Source organism: Martes martes (genome assembly GCF_963455335.1).
Source record: "Martes martes genome assembly, chromosome: 9".
Lineage (NCBI taxonomy): Eukaryota > Metazoa > Chordata > Mammalia > Carnivora > Mustelidae > Martes > Martes martes.
This window is the reverse complement of record NC_137896.1, coordinates 15,637,259-15,657,316: the sequence shown is the minus strand read 5'-3', so window position 1 is coordinate 15,657,316 and position 20,058 is coordinate 15,637,259. Positions and strand designations below refer to the sequence as shown.

At 52.0% G+C, this 20,058-nt stretch overlaps 1 protein-coding gene across 1 annotated transcript in view; it reads left to right on the top strand.

Moving 5' to 3' along the window:
* Positions 1-610: 610 nt before the first annotated feature.
* TOX2 (TOX high mobility group box family member 2) overlaps positions 611-20,058 on the top strand; it is a 130,469-nt gene continuing 111,021 nt past the window's right edge. Inside the window, exon 1 of the mRNA XM_080814286.1 lies at positions 611-790. Coding sequence (XP_080670412.1) covers positions 692-790 — 99 coding nt within the window. The 5' untranslated portion in view covers positions 611-691. The remainder of the gene's footprint in view (positions 791-20,058) is intronic.

Below are 20,058 nucleotides of genomic sequence, written 5' to 3'. Positions count from 1 at the left end.
ATCGTCGGAGCGGTGGGCCCACTCACTTGGAGCTTCATTACTGAAGTGACTGTCCTTGCTTCAGTTTCCTCAAACGTAAAGTGAGAGTTTAAGCTCAGCAACTCCCAGAGCCCCTCTCCCAGTGACTACGACCAGGATCAGTGGGACAAGGAGGCAGGATCAGTGGGACAAGGAGGGAGGGCCCCCCCGAGATCAGCCGCAGGCGCTGGGCCGTGGTTCCCCAGGCAAGGCAGCACCCATCTTGGAAAGTGTACCTGTCACCGCCTTCCAACCCCGCCCCCACTTCCTAAATATGCCGGGTGGGCAGTGTTCCACTTCTGGGGAGGGGTGTCAAATGGGCTTCTCCTCCCCGCACCCTTGGTGGGGAAGGCGGGACGGAAAAGGGCCGTCTGGACGGGCGCACACCCTTCCCGGACCCCCGGGGGTGCAGAGCCCGGCAAGGGACCCGGCGGCGGCCCACCCCGAAGGATGGGACCCCTCCCCTGGGCCCGGGCCCCCGGCCCTCCGCGGCGCCCGAGGCCGGAACAATAGCGCGCGCGGGCGGGGCGGGGGCGGGGGCGGGGCGCTCCGCCGGGCCCCGCCCCCGGCCCGCCCCCCGCGCTCGCACACCCGCTCGCACACTGGCTCCCACCCGCCGCCCGCCCAGGCACTGCCCGCGGGAGCCGCCGCCGCCGCCGCCGCCGCGCCCGCCATGGACGTCCGCCTGTACCCCTCGGCGCCCGCGGTGGGCGCGCGGCCCGGGGCCGAGCCAGCCGGCCTGGCGCACCTGGACTATTACCACTGCGGCAAGGTAGGCGGGGGCCGGGGGTGGGCGCCGAGGCGGGCGCGGCCTGCCCGCGCCTTCGGATCCCGCGCCGCGGCGGGAGCGTCCCGGGCTGGAGTGCGGGGCAGGAAATCACCTGGCGGCTCGGGACGGGGCACTCTCGGAGACCCACTGGGGGAGGTGCCGGCGGTGCCATTGCGCGGGGACCCTCACGCACCAGCCCCGCCGACGGCCACATGCCACTCACATAGATAACCTCGCCGTTACACTCATGCCCTGAGTTATTCCGTTCACAGGAAGAAGTCACCTCGACAGTCACTCTCACGATGACACAGTGACACGCTCGCCCACGTCCCCCTGACAGCCTCGCATTCATTCACAGGCTGACACGCAGTGACCCACTGTCACTCACATAGGCAGACAAGCACCTACTTACGCTGTCTTACCGTCCCACACAAGTCACCCTAACAGTCATTTATACACAATGACATGGAGTCACTCGCCCACGTACACTGTCACATCGCCACATACAAGTCACCCATTCACACAGTACGAGGCCACACACCCCGTTACATGTCCCCATCGCCTGTCACAACCAGTCACAGCTGGGGACAGTCACACAAAGAAGTTGCTCCGACAGTCAAACGCTCCCACTCACAGTCACTCACACGGGCGCACACTGTCACGCACAGCCACCCATGCACGGTGGACCTGAGACACACTCATCGCCTGGTCGTCACACAGCCACATGCGGTCACGCCCAGCCCCGCGCCGCCCCAGCCCTCATCCCGGTCACCAACTCGCACGTCCGGGCTTTAACTTCCCCGCGCCGAGGCGCACTAACTGGCCGTTCACTAATTGGCCGTCACCGCCCGGCGGGGCCTGGGATTCCGAGCTGGCAATGGACAGTCGAGGCCTGACCCCTCCCGGGAACGGTGAGCGGGGGTCCGTCCAGGTCCCTCCAGGGATAACCCTCCCCACCCCCTCCGCCTTTTCCGAGATCACAGCCCGCAGCCGGGTCCCCGCTGCTCTGCCTGGCGCGTCCTCCCGATGGAAGCTTGCGTGCCCGGCATGCCGACTGGGGGGCGTCCGACACCCGCTCCCCACGCCCAGGCCGGCCCGGGACGTTTAGGGGCCGCTGCACCATCCTCGTCTCTTCCCTCGCTGCAGGGGGGGGGAACTTTCAAACTTAGTTAGAGAACCAGACGGTGGGTGCGTCCGGCGGTCGGCGCGTCGGTCCGGGGCAGGCGGGAGCCCAGCGCGGCTTTTCGTCACTCGGAGCCCGGATTGAACGGCGCGCGTGGGTTTCCCCGCGGCCCTGGCGCAGACGCGCGGGCTCGGTGGCGCTGCGTGGTGAGTGGGCGTCGGGTGGTCGGATGGGCGGCCCTCGGGGTCTCAACCTCACCCCACCCACCGGCTTTACTCTAGTCCCTTGCTGTGTGGATGCTGCGGGAAGGGGGCGTCCCCGCGCCGAACGCGGGGCCTAGGGGCTGGGCCTCCCTGAGTGCGTCCCCAGGCCCTGGGGAGCGGCTTCTAGGGTCACAGGGCAAAGCCCTCCGCAGTTCCCCCCGGGTAGGGAGTGGGATTCTGGGCCAGTAGACGCTGGCGGCTTGGGGGCGAGGTGGGCGGCGAGTGAGGTCTCGCAGCGGGTGGGTGTGATTATCTTTGTTCGGTGACCGGCAAAGTTAGAAGCTGAAGAAGGGGATGGTGTCCTGAAGAGAAGGCCGGTTCTCGGGCTATTTCCAGTCTGATGGAGGGAAAATTGATTAAAGTAGCAGGTGGAGTCTTGAGAGAGGAGAAGACCTTTGGGTGCCCAGGGCAGCTGGACTGTCTTCTGCCCTTGGCTTTATTTCTTTGAATATTAAGTTGGCAAGGTTCCAGCCTCTGGTTTGGGGATCTGCGTGGGGATCCGGGATTTCTGGCTCAGTGGGGGGGGGGGGTTGCCTTTAGCCCAGAGTGCTCCTTTTGTGGGTGATGTTTCTGTAAACCCCACCAGAGTGGGGTGGTCCCACCTGTGGGATTTCTGGGGGTGGGGTGGGGGGATGGTCACCCAGCTGAGGCCCCTACCTTTATTCTGATGCTCTGTAAAGCTCTGACTCAGCACTAAAGAGTAGTGTGAAACCTGGCCAGGGAGGGAACCATTTAGGGAATGAGAAGCTGGTGATTCTGGTTTCTGTCTGTGATCTAGGACCCCTGGCCCAGAGCCGAGGGTGTGTCCAGGTGGGCCACCAAGGTAGGTGAGAGAAAGGTCTGACCTTGCCCTTGGGTGTGATACCTGCTTCTTAATCTTCAGGCTTGTGGGAGGATGAGGCAGGGGAAGTCACTTGGCCCAGCTAGGAGTGGGTCACATGCCTCTTGGTAGCAGATCCCAAGTGGGCAGTCATCTTTAGTGCTGGTGGTTGGGAGGTAGGGTGCACTGTGATCAGGGTCTGATGGTGAGGGACTGGGGAGGGAAATGCCCAAGCTCCATTCTTACAACTGATCACTGTCAGAACTGGAGCAGAAACTGAGGTCTAAGGGACAGCCATGACCACACTTTGGACCAGGACACAGCCTGCACACCAGGGGATTGGTCCTTGCAGTGCACACGAGAGGCTTGCCCCCACAGGGACCTAGGCCTGAGAAACACAAGGGCAAACATTTGCCCAAGTGATCCCAGACAACTATGGGACAGTTGACCCGGAAGGGCCCTCGGCAACTGTTCCCTTGGTGACTGTCCCCTTATTGATACTCTACACAGAGATTCCAGCCACTTTAAACCAAAGTCATGAGCAGTGGCTGTTTTTTTGGTATCTTTTGTTTGAGAAAATACATAATGGCAAAAGCTGCTATGGTTTCATTTTTGCTTTGAAATAGATGTTATTTTATTAATCACAGTAACTATTAACTTCCACTTGAAAAATAGCTTACCAGATACATGGCAGGCATATTGCTCATTTCATGTAGCAACAGTGCCTCAGTGAGCATAGGAGCTTGTGGCTCTGGGACTCCCAGGATCTGTGGCCCCATATTGGGAACCACTGATCCTCTCCTTCTTCCTCACTTCCCAGAAGGGGAAACTGAGTCACAGGGTAGTGCACTTATAGCTTACATCACATGTGAAGAGCAGAGTTGAGGCCTGAACCCAAGTTTCTTGACTCGCAGCTTGACACTTAGGTGTCCTCCCCTCAAGTCTCTGTCATGGTTTAAGGACTAGGGAGAGAATGTGACACTCTTCCTTGGGCATCTGTGAAGTCCCTTCATTCTGACTTTGGTAAGGCACCTTACCAGGCTCAGGGCATTACCCCCCTGGGGCCCCCCACTCCACTATGGCAGGCTAGTGGAAACTGGCCATTGGAACTGGGCAAACGTGGGTTCAAATCACCAATTGTGGCTTTGTGATCTAGGGCAAATGATAGCAACTCATTTTTTACTGAGATATGATTGACACAAAATAAAGTGCAAATTTCAGGTGCATAGTTCCATGAGTTTTGGCAAATATGAACACCTGTGTAACCACCATCCCAATCCAGATTTTGCTCATTTTCCATACCCCAGAAAGTTCCCTTATACTCCTTTCCAGCCCACAGACTCCTTTCCTGCCTCTACAGGAAATGACTTATCTGATTTCTATTATCAATGCTTTATGTTCAGTTTCAGTGTACCAAGTATACTTAAGTTCTAGAATTTCATATGCAGCATATACATCCTTGCATCTGGTTTCATTTTGCTCAACATAGTATCAAGATTAATCTGTACTGTGTATATCCATAGTTCTGTTTTATTGCTAAGTAATATTACCTGGTATACGTATAGCTCAATTGGTTTATCTGCTCACTTGCCAATGGATGTTTGGGTTTGTTTGCAGGTCAGGGCCATTATAAACAAAGCCTCTGTGAACATTTTTATACAAGTCTTTTCGTGAGAATTTGCATGTCTAATGAGCTCCCTGGTGATGCTGCCGGCGGTCCAGCGACCACACTGTGTAGCAGTGGTTTGGTTGTTTGTGTACAGGTTTCTGTGGGTTCCCAGCATCTGGCACAGTGCCTGACCCACAACTACTCAGGAAATGTGTGCGTGGGTAAGTGATGCAACTCCCCACCCACACAGCTCTGGGCACAGCATCTTGTATCTTGATGGGGATCAACACAAGCTCGACTAGTGAATGATTGGAGTCTCCTTGGGACGAAAATCCAAGGGGTGGGAGGTGCTGTCCCCACCTCACCTCTACTTGACATTTATGAGGCCTGCTTAGCATTTCTGGTGGCTGAGGTCCCCACTGCTTCTTTCTGCAGGGACACAGGTGGCTGTGGGTGGGACCCATGGGTGGACCTGGGCCAGGTGAGCTCTGAGCTGAGATGGCTGGTTCCGGGGACTCTAGAGGATGGGAGGCAGCTCTTCTTTACTTTCTATCTAAATGTGTTTTCCATAGCCCCTCCCCTAGTCTGTCCTGAGGGTCCTTATGGCCAAATTTCTGTACCTTATGAATGTCAGGAGCCACAGTCCAGGCCTGGCACTGCTGCCTCCATTCTGTGACCTTGAGCGTGACAGTGACCTTCTCTGGGCCTCTGTTTCCCTCTTGGCAAAGGGAAAGCAAATCAGTGAACATCAGTCTAGTGAGATGGCGAGCTGTGGTAAGGAGATATAATGAATGAAGCCTGGGCATGTCCTTTATAATTGTAAAGTGTAGTACACCCAGGAAGGATGAGGGTGCTACTTTCAGAGGAGATGTGCCCTCATATGCTTCAGAGGGCAGGAACCATGCTGCCTACCTTTACTTTTGTATTCCCAGAGCTGGCCTGGCACATAGTACTCAATAAATATTTGCTGAACGAATGAATGCATTAATGACTTCAGGGCTTGCCAGTTTTTCTCCGTAGCTTGAGGAACTTAGCATCTCTTTGGCTCTTTTAAGATATCAGCGAGCACATCAAATCCAGGGCAGAGCAGGGGCCAAGAGTCTCTTGGCTGACCTGTCATTTCTAGAGGAGCTTGCCCAGGTAGGACCAGAGGACAGAGCCTAGCACAGCGAGCAGCCAGAAAGCCTGGAAGAGCAGCTGAGTCCTTGCCTACAGGACAAGGAATCCCCCTGCAGGACTGCCAGCCCTGTGTGATTCCATAGGGCCAGCTGTTTTGCCTCTCTCATTTCCTAGAACTAGTTGCAAGATGTGAAGGCAGTGTAAGTTCTGGAACTTGGCAGAACTGGGTTTGCATGCTGCCTTCACCATCATCAGCACAGGCAAGTTATTTAACTTCCCTGTGCTTCCGTCTCCTCATCTGCAAAATGGGTACAGCAACACCTCCCCTTGTGGGGTTGCCTTGAGGTTGGACGTCGTGCATGTACTGCAGATGGCCCCAGCAGGAAACACTTTCATTTCTACTCATGAAGAGCTGCGCAATTGAAAGTAATGAGGCGGGGGAACCTGTTTCAGCCCTGGATGCTGGAGGACTGACTGTCCCAGCTGCTGCAGGAGAAGGGTCCTCCCAACAGCAGGTGTTTCCGTGCCTTGGTCTCTGGATCTGATTTCTCCTGCATTCGGTTGGAAGCAGTCTCCACTTGGACCGTTCAGACTAATGAATTAACAGAGAGCTGCTCATTTCCTTGGCATCTATTTCCTTCTTGAATCTGTGTGGGAGGGGAGTTGGATTTATCAGGCAGAGGAGACCGTTTCAAATTGCAGCTGTACCATTCGCTGGAGTGGGCTGCTGACCTGGTGCACATCATTTAACCGCTCCACATCTCAGTCTTCTCATCTGTGCAAGGGGACAACAATGTCTTCCTCACACTGTTGCTGTGAAGCTGTGATGAAAGAAACATTTATGGAAGTTTCCTTTGATCTAGAACAGTGTTTCCCCACCCCAGCACTGTTCACACTTTAGAGCTGATAATTCCTGATAATTCCTTGTTTTTTGGGGGGGGGGTGTCTGTCCTGTGCATCATCTGATGTGTTGTTGTGTCCTTGGCCTCTACTGATTAGGTGCCAGGAGAACCTCCTGCCTAGTCCTGATGGCCAAAACATCTCCAGACTTTGCCAGGTATCCTCTGGGGGAGCAAAAGCATCGCTGTTTGAGAACCACTGACCGGGAAAATGCGGTGCAGCTACCCTAGAGAGTCACGGGGATGAGCAGGGTGAAGCTTTAGAGTTGTGCTACCTGTTCACTATTTTAGTCCTGCGTCTCCCTGTCAGTAAATTCTGTATCCACGTGGTTGGCAGTCATCCTATTTACATGGACCGAAAACCTGCACAGTGATTTTTCAGTGTGGTTTGGGAGCAGCCATAAAAACATATGGTAAGTAATTATTAACTTAATGAGTCGTGGTAAATTGTAATTTTATCTCTTAGCGAAAACATGCTGTATAACACGGGATAATAAATTTTGATCAATTATCCTGATGCTTCAACTTGCTACAGTAGAACAGCAAACTTCTGGCGCCTGCTAGAATGAGCAACAAGCCTGAGGTTTTCCAATATGTAATTACCCGTTTACTGCTGGGCTTCTCAGATGTTCAGCAGCTTCTGATTGAGTTCCTACTCTGTGCCAGGGGACCCAGCTTTGTCCCGAAGGCTCAGCCACTCAACGGGAAACTTCTGTTTACTAGGAGGAAGGCTGTGTGGGTTTGTAACATGGCTCAAAATGCAGTCATAATTAAATATCTAATTGGGGCAGTGCCAGGGGTGTAGAAGGGCCTCACATGGCAGAGTCTTAAAGGAAACGCCGGGTAGGCTATGTGGGGGCATGTAGAATTCCTGGAAGGGTGTCCTAGGTAGAGGGAAGAGCTACTACAGGGGCACCTGGAGGGTGGTTTGGGGGTACGGCCAGCCTAAGGCAGGGAGGCCTGCCTACAGGGGAGCTGGGACAGCGGCAGAGATTGTCATAAAGAGTGTCCCATCCCAGCTGGCCTGGTTGTGAGTCGAGGAGTGCCTCGGAGCCAGAGGTATGGAGCCAGAGTATGGAATGTCTCGTGTTGCTGGATCATCAGACTTTTGTCCACAGCTGTCTCTTGGTCTTCCGCTGCTGGAAAAGTTTAATGTCTTATGTTTGATTTCACCCAGTCGTCAGGGATGCTCTGCTTCTCAACCTTCAGAATCACCTGGAGGGCAATTGAAACACAGATCACCGGGTGCCCCTCTCAGAAGTTCCGACTCAGTAGGTCTAGGGAAGGGCTGAAAAGGCGCAGTGGTGACAAGTGATGCCGATGTTTTGGCCTGGGAAGTACACTTAGGAGAACATGGCTCTAGACTGTGATGTGGGAAGGTTTTCCCCCCTTGGCTTTGGACAACGGGGATGTGTTGCTGGCCTAGGCCATGTAGCCTTGGCTCAGACATGGTCAGATATCCCAGAGACCCCTGAGTTCTTCAGGCGCCACATAGGTTATGGGGAGGGTGTCTTTCACCTTGGAGAGGGTCTTACATTGGCTTCCTTGGAAACAGACTCTAAGATGGAGAATTGCCTGTGGAGGGTTTATTTAGGAGGAAGTTCCCAGGAAGCGTACCTGGAAGGGAGTAAGGGATGCAGCACTGGGTGGGGGGAGAAGCTGGCCTGGAACACGGTCACTTCAGAGTTGTCCCAAACTGGGGCAAGGGAACTGCTTGTGCGTCTTGGTTCTCGTGACATCCAGTCATTGGCATTAGTGCGTCTCCTTGTCCCAGGTAGCTCCCTGGGGCAGAGAGATTCTCAGTGCAGGGGAACAGCTGTGACATTCCTGGCAGCTGGGGATGAATGCATAGAAAGGGGAGCACCAAAGTGCCTGTTTCAGGGAGACGCATCTTAGGGAGAAAACTTCCTCCTCTTGGGTCCCAGGAAGTCAAGGGCCAGCATGTTGATGATTTTTAAAGACTCTGAGTCACTTGCTGAGGATTCATCCTTATCTCATGATGGGAATGAGAGCTGTGGGATAATTGCTTCTTAGGTCAGAATGAAGAAAAATGATAATTGATAGAATTTTCTGTGGCCCAAGGAATTTCTCTTGAGATGTCATGCACTCCCTTGTGTGGCGGGAAGGACTCCACACTGATTTCTGAGAAGCTTCTGGGCTGTGCCTAAGTGAGTTAGCTCTGGGTAGGGGACCATGGCTTTCTCCTTGGGCTGGAGTCCTGCCACAGCTTCGACAAGAGGCCCTTCACCTGGTCCCTGCCTCAGTGTTGGCCATTGTCCATGGCTGTCCTATCCCCATGGTCTTCAGTGGCTCCCAGGAAGCTTGGAGGTAAACGAGTAGGTCCCTTGTAGCTATATCATAAGATATCACACATGTCTTTTGCTTGTTAACTTCCAGTTTCATTTCAGTCTTCTGTCATTTTCCCACTTTATCTTGAGTCCTACCATATTTTTTTGAAATTTGTTTTTATTCTTTGTAAGGTACACAGAAATATAGTAGGATATAAAGGAAAGCGTGGAGGGCCCATTCATTCTCATTTCCTCTCTCCACTGCCCTCAAGCCCCTCTCCCAAGGGCTAACCCCTGAGGGGAGTTGGGTGAGATACTTCTAGTCATAACCATTCTTTAGTTCATATCCAGTAAGTTTATTGTCACCTTTTCATTTCCCAGAATTTTGTATTGTTTCTTGATTGATCTTGTATCAGAGTATCCCATTCTTTTTTTCTAAAGTATATGTGAATATCTTGAGTTTTTTAAAGATTATAATACAGAAGATAAAAAGTTATCTTCTGTTTCCTGCATTAGCTGTTTCCTTGGTAGTTAGTTCTGTTCACATTAGGCCTCTTTTTATGCTGATATTTTCTACAAATGCCTGGTGACTCATGACTGACATTTACTTGTGAACAGAGGTCTAGACTGATCTGCTCTGTAGTTGTGAGTTTCCTCAATGCCTGCGAGATCCACGATTCTGTGGATAAGCAATGTGAATGTTGATTTGGGGTGCCCTGGGTATGGTGTGTGGGAGGACACTTGAAGATGGGGACTTCTCTTAGTGCAGGGGACAGACAAGCTTGCTTGAGGTTGGGGCATCTGTTTCTCAGGTAGACCAGCAGTCACCCAAGGGTGCTGGTTCACTTTGTTTTTCCTGCCCCATGGCTAACGACAGGGGGAATCCTTGAGGCACATCTCTCATTTAATTGGAGTTCTTCTCCCTGGCTTTAGCCTGGAGGCAGATCCAACAGTCAGCTTCTCCAAGGTCTGTAGGCTAGCCCAAAGGTCCAGTCATGTCCCTGGCCCAGGGCTTTCTGCTGCCTGTCTTTGGGGATGTTCTGGGGTTCAGTTAGGATAATAGCTTTTCCAGAGGTCTTGTGTTGGGGTGCTGGTGCCTTGGAGGTGATAGGTTTCTTTGTCAGTCTGACTGCTTACTTCCAAGCACTCTTAGTATTTCTGATCCCCAGCCCTTTCTTGTGTTTTAATGGTTTTTTGGTGGGGGGGAGAGAGTTATTATCTTTTAATCCATCTATCTATCTGAGTTATTAATATATACATATGTGTATCTTTTTTTTTTCCATTCTAGCGTTGTTTAGAAGAGAGGAGAGGCAAAAAGTGTATGTCTTTCTGCCATCTTGAACAAAAAGTCCCCTCTCACTGATTTTTATTTTTAAATTTTGTGCTATTTTATGGAGAAAAGTAGGGTGGAAATAAGCACAAATTTATTTGCTGTGCATTTACCCATCTTAGGCTCATTCTCAAATCATCTCATTAAGTCTTCATAAGAACTCTGCCAGGCACACATGTCCCCATTTTGTAGGTGAGAAAACTGAGGTCCAAGGAGGTTGCGTTACAAAAGGCAACAGAGAAACTTGCTGGCTGAACTGGAGTTGAGAGTGCGCTCTCTCTGCTCCTCTCTCTTGCAGGCTCTGTGGTGTCAGGCGGAGCGCCCAGCCTCTGCAGGGATGGAAGAGGGGATCGACTTGCCCCTTGGTTTTATTCTTAATGTATTGGCTCTTCTACGGGCCAGGGGATTCCCAGCTGGGCCTTCTGCCTTGGTTTTCAACTTTAAACATCACTTGGTAATAGAATGCCTTCATATTACAGCTAATTAAAACGTGCTTATCTTGAAGTTGGGCCTAATTTGCAGGGATGATTTAGAAACTTGTTGGAAATGAATCCAACTCAGTAGTATAACCCAGGGTCAATCTCATGCATAAATTTTATTGTTCCATTTTGCTGTTTTGACTTCAACGGAGCTTGATAATGCAGAATATGGACCCTGGGCCTTTTGTTGCTCATTTACTTTGCGAATATTTACTGAGTGCCTCGTGGGTGCTACCTACATTATTTAGGGAGGTCCTTTCACCCCAACCCCCATGCCTGTTTCTATTCCGTACATTCACCTGAGCTATAAGTGAATTGTTTTGCAAAACCAGATAGTGGATTCAAGTGTGATTTTGAGTTCAGTGCAAGTGCCTGGCTTTGTATCCTGCCACTTACAAGCTGTGTGACTTTGGACCTACCATTTAACTTCTCTGATCTCCAGTGTTCTCACATAACCACAGTTGCATCCCAGGTTTGTGGTGAGGCCTTAGGAGATCATGTAAGTCATGCCCTCCCTCACTCCTTTGGCCAGCTGCTGTTCAGATCACCTGGGCCCTCTGTAGGATAGCCCAGCACCCCCGCAGACTGTAGTGTAGGTGCAAGGGAATGAGCCCCACAATGGGTGGGTTTGGAAGTCATCCTGGCTCAGAAGCCTTATTCCCCAAAGGACCCATAACTCCTGTAACAACTCTACCTTCCAGGGTTTCTTGCCGGGGGCCTATCAGTTCTGAGTCACTATGCTCAGGAAAATCTAAAGTTTGGTTTCTTTATCAGATATTTATAATTTATTTATAGTTACTTCTAGTCCAGATGCAGCTTACCAGTCAGGGGTCATTTTTACCATAAGCAGAGTTGCTTAGTAACATAGTTAACATCTTACCTTCATCAGGTTTCCAGGGGAGTTATGCTAGACAATTAACAAAGGTGAAATTCTCTTGTAGAGAGGAAAAGGAGATGCTTAACCCTTTACCCCCATAGACAACGTCCTGCTTTCCCCAGAGAAGTGGTGCTTTTCAGGATCTTTTTTGGAGGGATGAAGGAAGTCCTCCGTACGGTTGGAATATATTCCATGCTTGTTTATGTTTTCTGATTGATCTGCATCAGACACAGACATAAACTCTGGCCAAGAGATATGCTGTGGAGTCACATCGGCTTGGGATCAAATACTGGCTTTGCAACTTACAAAGAGAAAATAAGGAACTCCAAATGTGTATGGGATTACCAGGCCAGGCTGGGGTAGTCAAGGAGGCCTTCCCAGAGGAGGATACACTTGGTCTGTGCTTGAAGATGAATTGGCCAGGTGAGGAAGGTAGAGAAAAGCATTCCAGGTAGAAGGGACAACATGTACAAAGGCATAGGAGGGGACCAGAGTGTCAAGAGATGAAGCTGGAAAGGGGAGCAAGGGCATTTGGAAAGCTACTTAATACCTCTGACCCCCTGTTTCCTCATCTACAAAACGGGGTTACCAGTACTTACCTGCTTATGAAATTAAATGAGATAATAATGTATGTTTAAGCACCTGGGAGAGTTAATTATAATTCCTTTCCAAATCTGTCTGTGGATGCCTAAGAGCCAAACTTTGCCTTTAAATGAGAGACATGAGACAAGGAGTGAAAACAAACACACTGGAGGGCTTGGCCACCCACCTGTGCGAGGCAGGCGTTTCCTCCAGTGGCTCTTCTGTTTGTTGTGTTCCCTCTTTTTTCGGTTGAAGCACTCAATGTTTGCACTCTGTCTCAGATTATGTCTTACAGTATCAGTGAAGCACATAATTGTGTTTTCCTAATGGCTCGACATTAACAATAAGCCACGACCCTGTTGAGGCGTTCTCTGGGACAATTTTCCATCTGCCAACAGCCTTGTGCCTATCCGATGCTCTGTCAACACATCCTGTCATTTGCTGCTTTGTCTTGCTTTCCTGAAAGGCGGCCACCTCCCACATGCCAGCTGAGGATGCTTGGCTTTTGGGGACATATACTATCCAGTGGCCACAAGTCACACATCAGAATGAGCCAAGGAGCTGGCCGGGCCACGATCAAGATCTTTCTGATGGGTAAATTGCATCCTGTCATTTCCCAGGGGCAAAAACCACTCAAATGCTCTCTGTTATGGCTTGGAGAACTCTTACCAACCTAAATCAGACCTCTGCTTAAAACCTTCCAGTGGCTTTCCCTGGTGTGTAGATAACATCAAATGCCTTTTCTGGTCCATAAATCCTGCTGTGATCTAGCCCCTGCCTGCTTTTCCAGTCTTACTCCCAGCTGCTCTGTCTGAGGCACCCGGCTCCCTGCTGGGGATGTGGGGGTGAGCAAAGCCAGCCTCCCCCTCCTTGACCCCATTCTAGCCACTCTGGCCTTCTTCCTGTTTTCTAGCCCCCTCCCCTCCCCAGTTTCCCCTACCATGATCTTTTTAGGCTGAGGGGCTTTGCGTGAGCTCTTCCCTCTGTCTGGAATGTTCTTCCCTTCCTTCTCCACATGGCTGGCTCCTGCTCATTTTTGTGTGCCTTCTCAAAGACTCCGGCCTCCTAATCACTGCGCTTATCCCATTATTCTCCGTCACAGCCTCTAGTGTATTTTTCCCCCATTGCATGATGTATCTATGCGACGACTTGGGTGTCTGTTCCACCTTTCAGACCACTGGGGCTCATGTTTGTTTTCTTTACCACTGAGTCCCCAGCACTTTAGTATGGTGTCTCTGCAGTAGGTGCTCACTAAAACGTTGTTGAAAGAATGAATGAATCAGTGTGGAGGTTATATTTTCCAGAGATGGCCCCTCTAACGTATCCTAGGCTGTGTTTCTGAGAGTAAATCACGTTGTCTCTGGGCCTTCCTTGTCTTATTTGTACATTGTCATCAGGACGATTAGCCATATAAACGTGAGAGGTGGTGTCTGGTGCCTGCAAGTGTCTTGTTCTTACACTTTAATTTACTTATTTATTTAAGTAATCTCTACAACCCACATGGGGCTTGAACTCACGACCCCATGATCAAGAGTTGCGAGTTCTATGGGCTGAGCCAGCCAGGTGCCCCAGGCCTGCAGGTGTTAACAAATCTGAATTCCTGTTGTAACCACATGTCACCGTCACCTGTGGCTGAGCCCAAGGAAGAGAGCTGAAGTGGATTTTAATCGGTGTTTGGCTTCTGGGGCAAGGCCTGGCAGACCTCAGCCCCCTGTTTTGTTCACCTCCCGTCTCCCTGCTGGTGGTGACCTTGCTGTTTTCAGGAGGGAGGTGTCGCTCTCAGTTGCCCGTGTTGGGGTATCTGGGGCACAGTCGGTCTGGCCTTCAGAGATAACAAAATCTCCAGCTCGTGGGAACATTTCTGTTGAGCAAGCAGGATTTTTCTGGTGACTTCTCTCCCAGAGTTGTTACCCCTTTCTTTGTATTAAACTGTAAATTATGAAGATTATGTTACTTGCCAAAAAGTTTAGAGAATGGGGGAGTGCCCCTGTCACTCTCCCACTATGCAGACTCAAGAACAGTGTTGATTTGGGTACTTTTCTTTCTGAATATTCAGTGCTGCAAACTGTTTGCCTTACCTGGGTCCCGCAGAAACCCCTTACCCGTCTTATCTTTTCTCTTCTCACAGTGTATAATAGGCCCGTTCCTTATGTTTACTGTTCATGCCCACCCCGTCACTAAATTACTGGCTTCAGGAAGGCAGGGGTCGATGGGAGAACCATGTGCTGCTCTGCGTCTGGTTTGAGCATTGCCCCCTACCTGGCAGACTCAGGCACACGATCTTTTAACTTTCTCCTCCAGTTTCACCCTCTTGGCGAGGCCTTCACTGCTGTCCCCTCCGCTGCTGTCATTGCCCCTCCAGCACCTGGAACATCTTAGGCTCCCTGACAGCTGTGGTGCTCTCTTGTCCCTGGGAGGCAGGGCCTCGAAGGCCATGTCCAGGAGCTTGGCTTTTGTCCCAAGGGCAGTGGGAGCATTTTTAGAAGAATCTTGGCGACTGTCTTGGGGGAGAACATTGGATGGGGGGCAAGAGTGGAGGCAGGAGGACAGACGGGGGTGATGATATGGTTTAGGAGAGAATCCATGATGGCTTGCTGTCCTGTCCAACACAATAGCCACTAGCCACGTGCGGCTCTTTCAATTTAAAATCAAGCCAAATAAAATCGAACTTACTTCCTCAGTCACACTAGCCGTATTTCTAGCCCTCTATAGCCACTGGGCTGTGCAGATAAAGAACATTCCCACCATTGTGGAAAGACCCAGGCTGCTGGCTATGGGCCAAGGCAGAACCCCTGGGTCCAAAGGGGTGAGCATTTTTATGGCTCTTGATTCAGATTGTCTTGCCATTTTCCAGAAGGGTCATCCATGTTCCCCAGCAGCACGAGAAAGTGTCCGTTTTGCCCCACCCTCCTGACGTGGCTTATTGTTTTTTGAAGAACCTTCAGTTGTATCTGTGCCTCTTGTCAAACCTGCCTTCACTTAGGGTCTAACATGTGGACCATGAGGTCTTTGTGATCAGGGAATTATATGTATATTAATGCAGATTTCAATAAAAAGAGTTATGTTTGCCACTGTGGTACGGTCTGATGCTGTTTAAATGCCTTTGGTAATATCTTCAATCAGATGGCAAATAGAAAACAGGAAAGTTAGTAATAAAAAATGAATTAGGACGATTAGCAAAAGGTGAACCGCTTCCCTCCTCAGGCAACAGGCAGCGCTGACCGAGCTTTGCAGGGTGCTCCTGTCCAAACACACGTCTGGATTATCGCAGTCTCTGGGGCCGGCCCTGGGGTCCGTTCAGCACAAAGGACTTGGTTATTGCCTTTAGTTTTGCAAAGGTCATGGACATCCCCGTAGAGGGACTCTGAGGGGCTCACACCAGGAAGAGGGGCTCCTGCCCTGGGGTGGCTGGAGAGGGGCCTCTGAAGACGGGTTTCTGACTCAGGGCAGCCAGCAGTTTCTTCTTCCAAGGCAGAGACATCTGCATCCTTGCTCCCCCCTCCCTACATCCCTTGGGGCCCTGGAGAATTCTAACCACCCCTCTTTCTAGCACGCCCTTGGGGAACCCCTGTCTGGTGTTGGGGGTGGGGTCTCCTCAAGAAGGGGTAGAGGAAAAGGCTTCAATTGACTAATGTGGATGCCAGACTAGTTCCAAAGAGAAGCAGAATTCCGGTAACCAAGTAAGGTGTGTGGGGTTGGAGCTCAAGCCAGGAGGACATGGAACTTGCCCTCACCGGAGCATGGGCCACGGGGATGACACACTGGTGGTCTGGGTGCTGGCTCGCCTCTACAGTGAATAATCAGGGTTGGATAATGCCCTCATTAGCTGTATGATTGCTGCTACAGATGGACACGTTTTGTTACTGCCGTGTTGGCCGGACGGTCCCCACAGTTGGCCGGTGACTACTGACCTTAAGCCGGAGCTTCTCAAATTTTAACGTGCATGCAAATCACACAGGACCTTGTTAAAATGCAGATTCTGATTCCCGAGACCTGGAATGGGACCAGAGAGTTTGCAGATCTAACAAGGTCTGGGAGATGCTGAGCTGCTGGTCAGTGGACCACAATTTGAGAAACGAGGACTTTGTGTCAGGCTGAGCCTCCTAAAAGCCGAGCCTGAGACAAGGATGCTCGTGAAAGAGTGCTCTCCCGAGAAGGGCCATGGGGGCGCTGGGACAGGGCTGGGGGAGGAGGTGAGCAAGGAGGGGGTCGCGGCTGGAGACCTGCTTCAGCCAGATCCCACGAGGAGCCCTGGAGGGACAGCAGTACTCCAGAGCTGGTCCCATCTTGAGGCCAGGGCTGCGGGTGGCCTTTTGCACACCCTTGTCCGTCAGTCACAGGCCATCGGCTTCCTCAGGGAGCTTTGAGGCAGAGGTGCCACGCTTCCTGTGCTTTTCGCCCATCAGCCAAGGGGGGATTTCTGCAGAGGAGGGGGCATCTAAGCTCAGCTCAGCTCAGGGGATGGATGCACAGCCTGGAGAGGGGGAAATCATCCACACACTGTAGCCTTGTCTGAGAATAGCCTGGAGAATGTGGAAGGGGAGGGGGGACTGTTGACTCTTGTTTGAACTCTGCTGTGTGACCTTGGGTAAGCCACTTCGGCTCTCTGGGCACTCTTGGTGCTGCAGCCTCCCATGGCTTTGGTCGTGATCGGTCCTTGGTCCTTATCCCTAGGTTGTGATGGAGTTTGCAGGTAGGGATGGGTGGGTAGGTGGGGGTCTGCACAGGTAAGACAACTCTTACTTTGAGCCCAAGGAAGGGGAGGAGAGAGGGAGCAGAGAGAAGAGAAGGGATAAAGGGAGGGGGGAGGAAGAGACGGAATGAGAGAGACTGAGTGGGAGAGAGGGAGAGAGACAAGAAGAGAAAGAGGGAGGGAGAGGGAGAGAGAGGGGGGAGGGAGAGGGAGAGAGACAGAATTCCTGAGACCTGCAGTGTTCAGGGAGGGCTTCCTGGCAGAAGAAGACATTTAGCTAGTACCTCCAAGAAGGTTAGGATGGGGACATATAGAGGAGGGGAGAACAGAAGAGCCATTAATTTCATGTCTATCATGGGATAGGTGTTTTACTTATGTTATTTATTTAATCTTCACAACCACACTTGGAGTAGAACCTGATCCTGCTGTGCAGATAAACTGAGGTGCCGGAAGTCAGGTGACTGGGCCATGGTCACACTGGGACTGGAACCCAAACCTATTTGCAAGGACCTCCATGACCTCATCCAGCAGGGGTGTGTGTGGCCAAGGCCAAGGGACGGGTGGTGTGGGGACCTGGGGCATAGCTGTCCAGATGGGTACAGGCTGGTGTGGAAGGGGAGGCAAAGCCTGAAGTTTGGGAAGGGCACTGACTGCCAGGCTGTAAAGTTTGGGTCCTCCAATGGGGAGCCCCGGAGGGCTTTGGGGCAGGTACGATCCCTGCAAGGGGAGTAATCCAGTGTTGCACCCCTCTGCTCTGAGACTCTTCCCGCCCCCACACCGGGCCCTCTTCCCCACATGTCTGTTGTCTTCCCTGATCAGCTTCTTTGGGGTGTGTGTGTGTGTGTGTGTGTGTGTGTTGTGTGCACGTGTACATGCGTGCTAGGGTGGGGGGTTGGAGTCTATCCTGGACCCTTTCTGGGGTCCAGGATGTTCTTGGCATTTGGGGTCCTTGGGGCAGAGGGGTTTCTACTTTTGGTGTAAGTGCTTTGTAGCACAGATGCTCTGGAATCGCACTGCTGTCCAGCAACCTCAGTGTAGGTGAGAGCTGGTGGCCTTGCCACCGTGCTGACCCCACCTCGCTGCCTCCCTCCCTCCTGCATGCAGGGGCCGTGGAGGTGAAGGGAGGAAGGGCCACAGACAGGTATCCCAGAGGAAGCTGGCTGGGGGCCTGGGTGTGTCAAGACCTTGAGACCCAAGATTCCGGTCTGAATCCTTTTCAGGCTTCTCTACTCTCTTCTCCACGGCCCGCGCTTTCTCCCCCAGTCAAAGCTGGCAACATCCAGCTCTTTCTCCTTCTTCAAGTGAACCGCTCTCTTTCTCTCTCTCATGATGTTATGTAAGCCACAGTCACAACCTGGCGCCTGGCACAAGATGCTGATATCAAACCTGGAAACTGTCACTGCCAAGTGGGGGTGGCAGGGCTAAGAGGGTAATGGGAGAGGTACGCGTGAGGCTGGGGTGGCGAGGGAGGAGGAGCTGCTATTTATTGAATACCTACTATGTGCCAGGTGTCTGTATACTGTTTTCCTCAACCCTCACAATAGTCCTGCAAGTTACATATCATTCTTACCACGTCACAGACGCCCGACACTTGGTCAGGTGACTCCAGAAGCTCAGAGAGGTTGAGAAACTTGGCTAAGGTCACACAGCCTACAGGTAGCAGAGTGGATCAGGAACCGGAATCTGTCTAGCTCTGAAGTCATGATCTTTATTCTGCAACATTTGTCTTCCCACATGCAGGGGGTCTTTGGCTTCCTTTGGTGGGGGGGTGGTTTCACATGTGTTCCCTGTTGAGACTCAAACCATCCTAGAAGACTTGCCATAGGATGTGTTGTTCCCACCGCAGACAGAGGTGAGTGCCCGCCGTGTCCAGGCTGAAGCCAAAGTCCGAGGACAGTAGGGTTCAAACCCAGCGGCCTGAGCCTCCCCCTCCAGCTGCTTTGCCCCTCCCGAGAAGCCTGTATTGTTCTGAACTTGAGGTTGTATAGACCAGACCCTTGTTCTTCGGCCGTGAGCGTATCATGGCCCGTGGTCTTCTGTCAGCTGCTTCTCGTTGCTGCGCTAACAAACCGCCCGGAATTAGTTGTTTAAAGCAACCGCCGTTTTATTTAGCTGACATGCTGTGGCTTGGCTGGAGGGCTCTCTGGGCTGGGCTGGCTGGTCTCTGCAGGGCCCCCTCCTGCCTCTGTGGTCACGTGGCTGGTTCCTGGACAGCTGGGTGAGGTAGGATGGCCTCACTCACCTGTGTGGCACTTGGCAGGCTGCTGGCTGGTTGCTGGCTGATTGCTGGCCCGGCTTTCCCCCAAACCTCTTCTTCCAGCAGCTAGCAGGCTCCTTCACTTAGTGTTTTGGGGCTCCTGGCACCTCAGGAGTGAGGTGCTCTAGTGCACCCATGCTTCTCAAGCTTTTCCTCGTGGCCCATTTGTCCCTGTCTCGGTGGCCAGGTAAAGTCATGTGGCTAAGCCCGGCTTCAAGGTGGGAAGAAAAAGACTCCATCCTTGATAAGAGGAGCAGTGACATCACTGTGCAGAGGGCACGCACGTAGAAACAGGAGGACCCGTGGTCATCTTTGTAATCTTTCGTGGCTGACAAGAAACATCTGTGGAGCACCTGCTGTGTGCTAGACCCTGTGGAGGGATTTGCAGGGCGAACAAGAGACATGTAATGACATAATGAAACACAAAATGTGAACATAACAGGGCTGGTTAGGAGAGCGGCATAGATGCTGTGAGGCCAGGAAACAGAGGGTTGGAGGGAACTTCAGGAGCTGTAGGAAGACAGGTCACTATGTGGGGCAAGGGAGGCAGTCTAGGTGGAGCAACATGTGCAAAGGCCCTGTGGAAGGAGAGGCTTGGCACATTTGAGCACCGATTGAAATGCCGGTTCCCTTTCAGTGTCAGCATGCTTGGTCTGAGAAAGGAATTTTTGGTTCGTAGATGTCCCCTGAGCAGTGCCCATATGACCCAGTCTTAGGAGGGAGGTGGGGAAAGACCTTTCCACAGGCAGGTTATACACAGGATGGCTGGGCTTGGGGACTTTGGGACGAGGGAGAGACTGATGCTCATGTGGGCATCCAGGAGATCCTTGTGGAAGAGGAGGGAGTTGAGCTTTGGGAAGGGCGAGGAGGCACTGAGGGAGAGGTCAGATATGTAGGATTGAGGGGCGGGCCTGGGGTGCTGGGTTAAGTAA